The 13,472-nt window shown below is 32.0% G+C and overlaps 4 protein-coding genes across 4 annotated transcripts; 2 read left to right on the top strand and 2 right to left on the bottom strand.

Annotated features, from left to right (window-relative positions):
* Positions 1–146: 146 nt before the first annotated feature.
* PGO_020690 (double-strand break repair protein MRE11) lies at positions 147–3,602 on the top strand (the record flags this gene model as incomplete). Its single annotated transcript, XM_028685887.1, has 1 exon — positions 147–3,602. One exon carries the CDS (start codon positions 147–149, stop codon positions 3,600–3,602), a length of 3,456 nt encoding a protein of 1,151 aa, XP_028541688.1.
* Positions 3,603–3,781: 179 nt separating this feature from the next.
* PGO_020680 (hypothetical protein, conserved) lies at positions 3,782–4,480 on the bottom strand (the record flags this gene model as incomplete). Its single annotated transcript, XM_028685886.1, has 1 exon — positions 3,782–4,480. The coding sequence occupies one exon, from the start codon at positions 4,478–4,480 to the stop codon at positions 3,782–3,784; it is 699 nt and encodes a 232-aa protein (XP_028541687.1).
* A 2,298-nt stretch (positions 4,481–6,778) lies between these two features.
* PGO_020670 (proteasome subunit beta type-3) lies at positions 6,779–7,921 on the bottom strand (the record flags this gene model as incomplete). Its single annotated transcript, XM_028685885.1, has 3 exons — positions 6,779–6,827; positions 7,169–7,263; positions 7,451–7,921. 3 exons carry the CDS (start codon positions 7,919–7,921, stop codon positions 6,779–6,781), a joined length of 615 nt encoding a protein of 204 aa, XP_028541686.1.
* A 1,868-nt stretch (positions 7,922–9,789) lies between these two features.
* On the top strand, positions 9,790–11,757 carry PGO_020660 (hypothetical protein, conserved; the record flags this gene model as incomplete). The annotated part of the gene is made up of 1 exon (XM_028685884.1): positions 9,790–11,757. One exon carries the CDS (start codon positions 9,790–9,792, stop codon positions 11,755–11,757), a length of 1,968 nt encoding a protein of 655 aa, XP_028541685.1.
* Between the last annotated feature and the right edge of the window lie 1,715 nt (positions 11,758–13,472).

The following is a 13,472-nucleotide window of genomic DNA, read 5'->3' as shown; positions in this document are numbered from 1 at the left end:
GCATATCCTGCCACTACAGACGGTGTGATACGAATTGCATTCTCAGATGTGTGATTTTGGTTCACACCAAAAAAAATAAATAAAAAAATAAAATAAATAAGTAAATAAATAAGTAAATAAATAAGTAAAAGGAATAGCAGCTCCAAATGAAACATGAAAAAGGGAAAAACACGAAAGTGGTATCTCTTAAAAGTCTGTATAGTAACTTTCACAAAACGAGTGAATTACTTTTGAAAGAGAAAGATAAGAAACATTTTGAAGATAAAAACTGTGAACATGCAGATAATAGTCAAGAGGATAAAGAGAATCAGGAGACCCATTCGCAAGGATGCACATTTCAGCATGAACTCGATTCTGAAGATCATTTTTTGATTGAAGGAAAAGCTCAGAAGAAATCAAACTCGAGAAGAGGACACAAGAAGGATCAAACTATATTGCCCAAGCAAGGTATGAAGCAAGAAAGGGAGATTCATTATGACATGAAAAAGAATTATGGATATTCTTACGACATAAGGAAATATTTCATGCAGGAAGAGACACATAATTTATCATCGAAGGAGAAGGTGAAGGAAAACACATCTTCAAAAGTAGAACCCAAAAGTAGAACCCATTTTTCAGAGATAACACAAAAGAAGGGAAAAACAAAGGATAAGCGTAATCTTAGTGAGGAAAAAAGTTATTCGGGAAGTGCTTCTTGTCATGTGAATAACACAGCAAGTGTTTATGATAATATCAATTCGATTGAACATTTGATAAAAGAAAATAGATTAGAGAGAGAAGAATCTTATGGTAGCTTATGTAGGACTACAGATGAGGAGAAGCAAAATGGAAATGAGCAGATTACAAGCGATGAAGACAGATTAAGCGTGAGATTTGATTTCAAAAATGAGACTAACAATAATGAAATGCTAAATTCCCCATTAAATACAAAAATGGAAAAGAACATGGAAAAGAAGAAACAAAGTTTATTGTTAGAAGAATTGACAAAGCAAAGGAATAATTCCAATGTTAAGAAAGATGTTTTCAATTGTCCAGAGTTTCACGAAAAAGATAAGAACACCACAGTGATTATGCAAACACAAGGGAATTACAACATAGGAGAAGAGAAAGAAAAAAAATACAATAAAATAACCGAGAAAGAAGAGAGTGTAAATTTCAAAAGTATGAAAATTGAAGACATAAAATGTACCCTATCTAAAAATGAACCAGATACGCTAAAAATTTTATTATGCACAGATAACCACTTAGGGTATAAAGAAAATAATTCAGTACAAAGAAAAGATACTTTCAACTCTTTTGAAGAAATTTTATTCATTGCAAACAAGTTAAATGTCGATATGATTCTAAACAGTGGTGATTTATTTCATAAAAATAAAGTGTCTGAATATACACTTTTTAAATCCATGGCAATTATAAGGAACTACTGTCATGTTAGTGCTCATGAAGAGGAGGACTCTGTTTCTTCACCCATGACGCAACCAGCTAATTTTTCCAAAACAGAAATATCTTCCCATAGATCTGCACAAAGATTCAGTGTTAGCGTGAAGGAAGTGCAGAATTGTAACTATACATACTATGAGGATGGAAGTACAAAGAGTGAGGGCTCGTGTAGGGAGAACCCAAAGTTGCATCACACTCGGAGGGAACAGATTAAGCAGAATGAGCCGAGTAAGAAATGTGAGCAACCTGGTGGGGAAAGCAGAAGTAGACACATTGCTGGGAGGAGACAAAAAAATGGATGCAGGGTTGTGCGGTTTGATAGTGATAGAAGCGGAGGAGGCAGAAGGGGATCTAGCAGTAGTGGCAGTAGTAGAAGCGGATCTAGCAGAAGTGGACGTGGGGAGGAGGGAACTGCTTACGATATGTGCGACTCCGTGAGGATGTGTTCAGTAAGGGAGAAGGTCGAAATGTGCATTCCATTTTTCACGATACACGGGAATCATGATTACCCATACAGCTGCGACTATATCTGCCCCTTGGACATATTGAATGTATGTAACCTAATTAATTACATAGGAAAAAGCAACCTGAACTATCTTGTGGTGAAACCAATTCTTTTAAACAAAGGGAATACAAAAATAGCTATTTATGCAATCGGATGGATCAAGGATGAACGGTTGTATAGAGCCTTTGATAACAAAAGAATAAAGTTTATGTTATCAGATGATTATAAGAAGCGAATAAATATTCTCGTTCTACATCAAAATCGATATGTCAGATGTGCACATGGAAATAATTTAAAAAATTATATTAAAGAATCTTTTATCCCCAAATTCATTGATTTGGTTATATGGGGACATGAGCATTACTCGAAACCCTACTTAGAGGAAAGTTTATACAATTCATTTTATAATTTACAATTAGGTTCTTCTGTTAGAACATCTTTATGTACAAATGAATGTGGGGATAAGTATATTGGTTTACTGGAAATTAGAAATGAGAGATTTCGCTTTTTAAAAATTCAATTAGAAACAGTGAGACCATTTGAATTTAAAGAAATTCGACTAGCTAATTACAATTTAAATTTCAAAGATGAATCCATATTGAAGCAATTTTTGCATGAACAGACAAATAATATTTTAACTAATTTTCAACAAAATCTATTTGAACAAGTGAAAAAATATTACTTGTTCAGAAAAATTTTCTTTCTTTCACCTGAGTCTTCTAAAATGGAAAACAAATACACTCATGTTGTAGCTCTGCAAAAGGGCACAGCAGTGGATAAAGAAATGTGCAAACAAATGGGAAAACAAATCTGTGATGGGAAGAATGTCGAAGCAAAAGGTACACTCGTAAGTGATGCCAATCTGAAGAACTCTTTGGCTAGCGAAATTTACACAAATAAGGAACTGTTGGATGAATATTTTGATTCCATAATATCTAAGCGAGATATAAATGATTTTATGCAGAATTTGCAAAATGATGAATTCTATTCAACTACATTTATTCATGTTGCTTTTTCAAATCCTAGTGATACATTTGATCTCTTAAAAATAAAAAAAGGTATTTATGATAAACCCCTAGTGAAATTAAAAGTCGAATATGATGACATTAACATAATAAATACACAATTGTTCGGTTCAATATTTACAAATAATATAGCAAATCCATCGGAGTTCTTATCTTTTTGTAGAAAAAAAAGAAAAAACAACAGTGGAATTCAAACAGGAGGAGATACTTGCACAAATGGAAATAACACCAATGTAGCACATGCATTCGTTTCTCTCACCAATAATTCGATGCACCATCCACAGATGGATGCTGCTGCTGATGACGATAAAGATATACTTAACATGGAACATATAAATGAATACAACAAAGTCTTTGATATTCTTTTTGATTACTGCCACCTCAGAGAAGACCTCTCAATCCTCAATAATAAAACAATAATGGAAACGGTTATAAATTACATGCGTAATTCGAACTCATCTTTTAATTCTGAATCCAATGGCACATCTGATTTCTGCAGCATCATTTCGATGGTTGAACACTCCGCTAGAAATAAAATAGATCTCCTCGAGGGACGTCTCATGGATATTCCAGTGGAAAACATAACGGATGATTACCTGACTGAGCTAACCAAAAATCTTCCTCGGTCTTAAATGATGCCTTCAAAATGGGTTCGTCTTTTAAGAAGTCCACCCAGAAGTAGCCACCCAGAAGTAGCCACCCAGAAGTAGCCACCCAGAAGTAGCCACCCAGAAGTAGCCACTCAGAAGTAGCCACTCAGAAGTAGCTACCCCAATGAACAATGCACCTACACAAATAGGCCTCACTCAATTTAGGGAAGTTTCACATACAATTCCTCCCGCTCCTTATCGAAGCAATCAATTTTAACAAGAATATCATTTCCAGATTTGAATCTTTCGATGCGTTCGCCTCCATGTGGAAGGGGCAATTTGGCGTGTATTTTTGGAGCCAAGTAAAGTAACAAGTGATTTCCTTTAACATCCAATATTCTTGCGTTAATTAAATTATAGTCATTTTTAAAAGATGATAATATTTCATCGTAAGAATATTTCTGAATATGTACCGTAATTTTTTGATGAATTTTTTGAATATATTTAATTTTCACTCTAATAATGTTATGTATCTTTAGCAACACAAATATATATTTATGTAAAATAGGAGAACGAAAATATTCTGACGTGTTTAAATATGCTTTTCTATCACATAAAATGTCCAACTTTACATTTTTTTTATTCATACTTAATATTCTTCCATAAAACAAATCACCGATATTGTATTTTCTAAAGGGATAATCTCTTTCTGTAATTTGCTTAAAAATCACATTGCTCTGTGTATGTGTAGCACTATTGTTGCTCTGAAAATGTTTTTTCCGCCTCCTCCTGCTCTGAAATCTTGTGCATTTTAAAACATTTTCAAAACTGCCGTTTATGAACGAATTCTTATGAGCTACATTTAAGCTAACTGAGGAGACCAAATGAAGTACAAAGAAAATGGTAAATGGGGATAACATATATATGTATATATATATGTATATATATATATATATATTGTACATTAAATGGGCGGGAATGGAGAGAGTCGTAACACCGGCTCGAGTAAGTCCCCTCAGATATAATTAAGTAACATTTGGAAGCATGATTTATTAGTATATATTTCATATAGAGTTTTATTATAGATTCATATTTGTGCAGACATTAAATGTTGGCTGAAAAATCCTTCCATTCCTGCATGAATATTTTTTTTTTTTTTTTAGTGAATTAAATTTGTTTTCGCCTGAACGGAATGCAAAAAAAAAAATAATAAAGAATAAAAAATAAAAATAATAAAGAATAAAAAATAAAAATAATAAAGAATAAAAAATAAAAATAATAAAATAATAATAATAAAGCTAGGAATGTGCTGCCTGAACAAACCACAATTACTATTTTTTTTTTTTTTTTTTTTTAACTACACTTGCACAGGTTTACACCCTATTTAATGCGCTGTGTATTTATAAATGCATATGCATGTGTATGTTCACACAATTTGTTCCATTTTGCAGGCTGAAGCGCGTTTTTAAAATGTATAGTAGTATGCCATTCTGTAGAAATGGGGAAAAAAAAAGAACACCTCACGCGCGTACTGTCTGAACAATGCAGGCAAAATAGGGAAACACAATAAAATGAACGCTTATATAGCCTGAACGGTGCAGGCAAAAAAGGGGAAACACAAATGCACTAGCTTGAATATATACATATAGGCACTCAGGACAAAAACAAGGAAGAAAGCATTAGAATAACTCTCGCCAGCACTATAGATCACATTTTTTTTTTTTTTTTTAATTTTTAGAGAAAAATAAATATACACACTGGAAGGAGGATACATATATTCCTCATTCGTTCTAAGCATGAAAATAAGGAATTGAAATTTTTGAGTATGAAAAATGATGTGGGTAAAAAAAATATGTTTTGGAAATTTTTGTTTATAAAGGGCCTTTTCTTTGAAAGGACTTCTGACATTGCGAGCGTAAACAGAAATTACAAAAGCGTTAACATATAGGGTTACATATTACACTTTTGCTTGTGCGTTACAAGTGTTTAAGACGTATGCACTTGTGTATGCATGTATATATGTTATTTTTTGGAGCGAAAAAAAAAAAAAAAAAAAAGCAGACATTTGTGTCCCCCGTTTTGTTAATTCTTTTCCACATTAGGAATTAAAAAATGGGAAGTAATATACATCTCCATAGAAAAAACCTTAATTAATGTGCTAAAAAAATATACCTATTTTGACGACATTTCAAAACTGCCTGAGCAGGACGACAGGTAAATAAAAGGGCAGACTTGTTAAAAGTGCTAAAATTTTGCATCATTTGAAACAACAAAGGCATGAACATTGCGAATAAAGTAAAGGGGGCAATTGCTCCACAAAAACTTGTAATATCTCAGACCCATTCATTCGTGCCTTCTACCCCTGGACAAAGAAAAAAAAAATAAAATAAAATAAAATAAAAACTATTTTCACCCGTTAAAACCAGAAAAACGATTAAGATCTCATTTGGAAGATCACTTTTTTTTTTTTTTTTTTTTTTTCTTCTTCTTCATCTTTTTATATTAACATTATGCACATATTCCCACTTTAATGGAGTTTTTCTGTTTTTTTTTTTTTTTTGGTATTGTGTTCGTCTCTCCAAGATATGTAAACAGGGGAATACACATGTGGCCCAAGAATATTCTATCACAAGTGCACACAGGGTACGCTACGGTATTGTGATTTACTTTGTTTTATTTTGAGGATTAAAAAAAAGAAAAATATATATACATACATGCATATGTACATACATATATATACGTATGTATAATCAGTTTGTGCTTCCTTCCGAGGTTAATGAATGGGGTTGTTCTTTTGTCACACTTTTTAAAAAAAAAAAAAAACTTGAAAAATGATCTATGCATTGACAATCGCGCAGGTGTTTAATGCAACTGAAACACATCCATGCATAAGGGGGGGATGAGGTTATAATTCATTGGGTGTACATGTAAATACAACTGTGAAAGCAAACGATTAAACACGCATAGGATCATAGCACAATAGGATTCATAAGATCATACATCTACGAGATCATACATGAATACCACATATGTTTACATACATAGCACATGCCGAAGATACTCCCTTTTGATTTCAATACCTACTCTCTCTTTTGTTCATAATTTTTTAATATATCGTCTATGAACTAGGCTAGACAGAAAGTAATCACAAAAACGGGGGTGTCATATTTTTTTTTTTTTTTTTCCATGCCATAATGATATATCTGTGTGTTCAGCGTTTAGTCCATTCTTGCTTTTAATTTCTTTTTCATAATATTATGAGGAGTTCTGAAAAAAAAAGTTGGAAATGGGATGTAAGTAAGAAGTGCAGTATAGTAAAATGTATAGGGGGGTATGAACAAGTGCGATTTTTTTTTTTTTTTTTTTTTTTTTTTTTTTTTTTTTTTGTGATGATGTAAAAGAAGACCATTCTAGATGACATGAAATCGTCCACAGAAGCACTGCGAGTGGACGAATTCTAGGGAAATTAACTCAAGAAAATATTCAACAGAACGAAACCCATCGCATGGCTTCCCATTCGAGACAAAAAAAAAAAAAAAATAAAAATAAAATAAATACACAATGCAAATACAATGAAAATAAAAAAACTAATGTTTGGTTCCACTTACAAAACATAAACTTCGGCTCCCCATCCAGATAAGCAATCTCTATCTAAAGCACTTAATAAACACTGAGAAATTGTCTCGAATAGTCCATCTTCATCCTACAAGGGGGGTTAAAAGTGGGAATGTGTGGAACGTGCATTTCTACCTGTACACATAGATGCACACATAGATACACACGCAGGTGCACACGTAGATACACACACAGGTGCACACGTAGATACACACGCAGGTGCATGTGCATATATACATATAAAACATATGAACAGAAAGGACGGAAGCACACACCTGATCCTTTATGTACAAAGATTCACACATCCCATATAACTGTTCACTTGTAACCCCATTAACAACAAAATCATTCGTTTCACATTTGGCACCAATGAAATCGTACGCATTAAGATAAGGCTCATATATACAAGATTTATTTCCGTTATCATCAATGGTATGTTTGACTCTGAACCCAACAACAATTGGATTCACAAAATAGGGAGAAAATCGGTTAGAGTATAGTATACTTGATAACATATTTGAGAAGCAGTCTATGTCCATTTGTGTCTCTTGTCTTATTTCATATAAATTTGTCCTATATCTTAACAGTTCATACAATGTTTGAATATCTGTAGCAAGGCCACTTAAACCTACATATACATGATCGTTCATTTTGAATATTTTTGTAAAATTTGTACTCACTGTTGTGAAGTTATTGGATCCGAGTCTCAAGTCACACGCGATGGCAACACACTGGGCCCCGCTCATTCCAAGCACACAGCCACCATTGTAGTTGAATATGGATCCCTGCAAGAGGGGGAGGGGAGAGATGTGGTGTAATGGTGAACACATGTAACAGTGAACAGATGTAACGGTGAACAGATGTAACGGTGAACAGATGTAACGGTGAACAGATGTAACGGTGAACAGATGTAACGGTGAACAGATGTAACGGTGAACAGATGTAACGGTGAACAGATGTAACGGTGAACAGATGTAACGGTGAACAGATGTAACGGTGAACAGATGTAACAGTGAACAGATGTAACGGTGAACAGATGTAACGGTGAAGCTACATTGTAACGACGTGGTAAAGTATCCACACGGTAATGAATTCACATTATCATTTCAACAATGCTTAGAATAATTATTTCCTTTAAAAAAAAAAAAATTTATAGATATTTCTTTTGGGTGCAAAAGAATATCTCTCCTATATGGAAAGGGGATAATAATAGGGATATTGTTTAATTCTATCACTTTTTTTTTTTTTTTTTTTTTTTTTTCTCATCTGAAGAGGAAAGAGTGGGGGATTGGAATTTACCATTTTTGTTGATTCCTCTGTAGGTGTGTATTTGGTAGGCTCACGAATTGTTGCCTAGCTAGTCTTTCGCTGGGGTGTTCCCAAAAAAAAAAAAAAAAAAAAGAATTATTTCCTTTCTCCTTTATACACAAATGTAAATAAACGATGAAAACTTCCCGGGAAAGGAGAGCTGAGAGGTGACACAAATTATTTATTGTGTTGGTTTTCTTCTTGCTTTTTATCAAAATTGTTGATGAGGAGAGATTGTATCCTTTTCTCTTTCTTAAAAAAGAAGCAATAAATTTAGTCATACGCTCCTAACATAACGAAAAATGTGCTGGGAGAAAGAAAAAAAAATTTTTCTTGCTCGTGTAACTTTTTTAAAATTAAAGTTGTTGCTATACATGCAAGTGTTTCGGTTAGGTGTATTTATATATTACATGTAGTACATATATGTACTGCTAACTGTTTATGCTGTGTGTTTTTTTTTTTTTTTTTTTTTTTTTTTTACATTTTTGCATTCTTAGAGGTTTTTATACTTGTTCGGCATTGGTAAAACATTTTTCTTGCGTCCTTGGTTCCTCCTCTTGGCTTTTTCACACATTCACATTTTTGCATTTCAGAACATTTTATATTGTTTTTTTTTTTTTTTTTTTTTTTTTTTTTTTTTTTACTCTCAGCCCCGCTTCACCCAATCCAATCACTACTTTTTACTGCTGTGGTTATATATATGTAGTATGCTGCAGGGAAAGGAACCGTCCTATACTCAGAGTGATAATTTTTTTTATTTCTTCTTTTTTTTTTTGCTCTTTTTTGTTCCTCTTTTTTTTGCTCTTTTTTTTGCTCCTTTTTATTTCTTCCTTTTTTTTCTCCCATTTTGTGCTCCTCCAAATTGCGTGCTTGAAATATTCTTAAAAAATTTGAAATCATCGTGTGCGGTAGTAAGGAAAAGGCAGCATCGTATCTCAAGAGCCAATCGCTTTATATTTTTAAGTATACAGTTGGAAGAGAAAATTTTTAAAAATAAACAAGTTATTTATATATATTTGCATTTATTTATGTATTTGCCTGATGCATACTTAACACATTAGCGTGTAAAAACACCATGCAGATTCTATTATTTCCCACAAAAAGGACATAATTTTTCACCTCATTTTTATTATAATAATATTACCCTATTTTTATGCACATTATTGCTAGTGCAAAACTAGTTTCTAAAACTGTTAGCCATTGCTGAGTTCGACAAACCATATGAAAACATACCTGATATGAGAAAAAAAATAAAATAAAAATAAGATGAAATGATGTAATGGTGTAATGGTGAGGTGATGAAAAGATGAAAAATCTTGTGCATAAGAAACACACTAGATCCCTACCCATCATTGCTCATTATAGTATAAACTTGTTTCGAAAAGGGAGGATTTTACATTACGTTAAATATTTTAACAGCATACAGTCAAAGGATATAAATGGCTTCATAACACAAGAGAAAGAAGCAGAGGATCCCATAATTTCACAAAATAGTAAAAAAGTTATTGAAAGATATAAAAATTTTATAGATGAAAAAAGGAGGAGTAATAAACAAAACAGCAGCACATATTTTACAGACAAAGGGGAATTGCACAATGAGATAAGCACCGATAGGGGCAGAAAAGTGCACAACGAGATAGAATCTTCCAAAGCAGATGCTACCATACCTACAAAGGATGAAAAGTATGTTATTCTGAAAAAGCAGATCACGAAGGAATTCATATATCAGGTATTCCTCCCACATGTTGAATCACAAATAATGTACCATTTAAAAACATACACACCGAATCAAATAGTAAACATTTTTAACATTTACTCTTATTTGTATTACTATGATAAGAAAAAAGAAATGGTAGATGCACTTTTGGAATATCTGGAATATAGGCTTGACTGCTTTAGTGTACAAGATATCCTACTGATATTAGAACCATTATACATTTTAAACAAAACAAATAATATTTACATATATCGTTTAATTATCAATTATTTGGATACAATAAAAGAGAAATTAAACATATATAATTATATAGGAATATCGAGAGTATTCACAAAAATATTAATCGATATAACATTTGAAGAAAATGAAAAAAAAAAAAATAATTTTTTCATGTCACGATTGTGGCATTATTTAAAGCAAAGTAAATTTAGAAAAAGTATTCCTTCAGATCAGAGAAAAATTTCTCATCAAGATTTTCTTATTCAATTTATGTCAACAGTTGTTAATCATATCGAAGAACAGTTGCATTTACTTTCTCCAATCGAATTGACTGACCTTCTGAGTGTCATATCGAATTATTCCTTTAAAAGTGGATATTCTCGATATGATGTCCCGGGAGAACAGAACCAAGAAACAAATAGATCTAATCAAAATGATCTAAATAATTCAAAACGAGCTAAGACAGAATCTTGCAGCAATGATTTTTCTGCATATCCAAGCAGTAGTATATCATCTCTGCATGTGCATGACTTGACTAAAGACAATGCTTACTTCTTTAAGGAAAATATAATGTCTTTCATAATCGCAAGTGAAATTAAAAAAAAATATCAAGAATTGAGCACATTGCATAAAATAACTAATTTTTATAACATGTCTAAGTTATGCATGTACGACGAGGAGTATATTAATCTAGTCGAAAATGACATGAAGAATTATCATTATATAAATAATATTCATCACAAATATTTGTGTCTCTTAGTGTGGTGCTTATTCAAATATAAAATATTACATAAACATTTGGAAATTTTGAGGCCAATAATTATCCAAAATATTGCAAATTTTAATGGTAAAGATTTATCAAGATTATGTCATGCCATTTTTAACGAAAAAAAAATTCTGAACAGTGTAGCAAACAATTTAATCAGTCAAATTGCAAACATGTCCGTTAATGAATTTTTATGCTACTTTTATGCAGTTGTTTGTCTAGATTTATTACCCTATGATGTCAAATCATCATCGAGTGAATCCTACCAAAAGAGTATTCAAAATGGACCTCAATGTATGGAGGCAAATACATCTAATGAAGAGAAAAATTTGTCATTGCAAAAATTACGCAATCGAGTGGAAACGCAAAAAGAGATGACATTATCCCTCTTTAATAAAAGTGAGATATTACAAAAGTGCACAAAGTTTATTAACGACAATAAAAAAGATATAGGCAAGAACGAAATGACGAAAATTATCCTTCTTCTAAAAAAAAAAAAAAATGACAAATATTTTTACGTATTGGACATGCTACCTGACGAATGGAAGAATATCGTTCATTTGGTTAATTGAATTCGAACCGCGTGTTGGAAGTTAACAAGTTTGACAAGTTTTTGATAATTTTGTTAAATTGTCTGACCCGTTCAGGCGAATTTACCATGTTGAGAAGTTTTGGATAATTTTGTTCAATTGTCTGCCCCGTTCAGGCGAAATGATCATATTGACAAGTTTTTGATAATTTTTTTAAATTGTCTGACCCGTTCAGGCGAATTTACCATGTTGACAAGTTATGTGATCATTTGACTGGTCATTTGGGAAGAGAGCAAAATCAAACGTGTGCTTCTTAATAAGAGTACCCAATGCAATCAGCTTTGACTCATTTTACAAGGAATACCAGACTGAGTCAGTGGGAGAAAAAAAAAAAAAAAAAAAAAAAAAAAAAAAGTAAAAAAATAAATAAACAACAAGAAGAACAATAAATAAATAACATGCAAATCACGAACACAATTTTATGACATTTGTTTGCATGTTTTGCAAATATATCCATTTGGTAACATATCCCATGTGCAGGCAAAATTCATAACGTGGGATAGAAAAACTCCATATTCCTTTCGGTGACCAATCGTTGTGTTGATTAAATTGAACGAGGAGCATTAGTGGTGGTGATTGAGAACTGCTTAGGGATCATATCACTCCAGTAGAAGCACAAAAAATGACGCAAAATGTCACGAAAACATACAAACTTGCACCGATAATTACTAAATAAACGCTAAGATAAATATCTATATGTGCTCATAAGGAAGAACATTTTTCGACAGATGTAAAACGAATGGGGTCTCTCACCCGAGTTCGACGCTCTCTTTGGGGAAATTACTTTCACAAAGAACATATTAGAACAAACACATGAAATTTCTTGAGCATGATTTGTCTACAAGAATATACATCGGGATTAGGAACGGAATAACATCATATATATGTACTTGAAAAATAGTTAATGGTGTGTCCCCCTTCTCCCCCCTCCCCTATGTGAACAAAAATTAATTCAACTTTTTTTTTTTTTTTTTTTTTTTTTTTTTTGTTTACACATGCAATTATATTGGTATGCATGTACTTGTTGGGTTAGGATAAACATGCTACGCCATTGTCGAGGAGTGTGTGTGTGTGTGTGTGTACATTTATTTGTTTATTTATAGATTGTTTTATTTTTATTATTTTATTTTTTTTTTTTTACATATCCGTAAGACACTGAAAATACCTTTTTTAAAACAGATATATGTACACATGAAAAAGGTCACACACGTACAACACTATAATGTGTAGGTGTAGTGTTTTGCATTGCATTTTTTTGTGCTATTTTTTTTTTTTTTTTTTTTTTTTTTTTTTTTTTTTTTTTTTTTTTTTTTTTTTTTTTTTTTTTTTTTTTTTGTTTTCATTTACACGTCGTTACATTCCATATGGTTTATTATGGTGCAACCCAATAGAATCGACTAAACGTTAGAAGACCTGCTATACATGCACAATTCGTGTAAGTGAAATTAATATTTTGCACAATACACGGGATATAAACCAATTGAAAAACAAAATTAAGTAAAATTATATCATATAAACGTTTAAAGAATAATTCGCCATGAAAATTTGTGCTACAATGCGAATAATATGTTGACGTGTAATTAATGTAAGATACCGCTTGGGGAAAAAAAAAAAAAAAAAAAAAAAAAACTAATAGCAATAGGAACAGCAATAACAGTAACAGTGACAATATGTGAATTCAATTAAAGCTAACCTAC

Source organism: Plasmodium gonderi (genome assembly GCF_002157705.1).
Source record: "Plasmodium gonderi DNA, contig: Chr02, whole genome shotgun sequence".
Lineage (NCBI taxonomy): Eukaryota > Apicomplexa > Aconoidasida > Haemosporida > Plasmodiidae > Plasmodium > Plasmodium gonderi.
The sequence above is the reverse complement of the archived record's forward strand: the minus strand, read 5'-3'. Positions and strand labels throughout refer to the sequence as shown.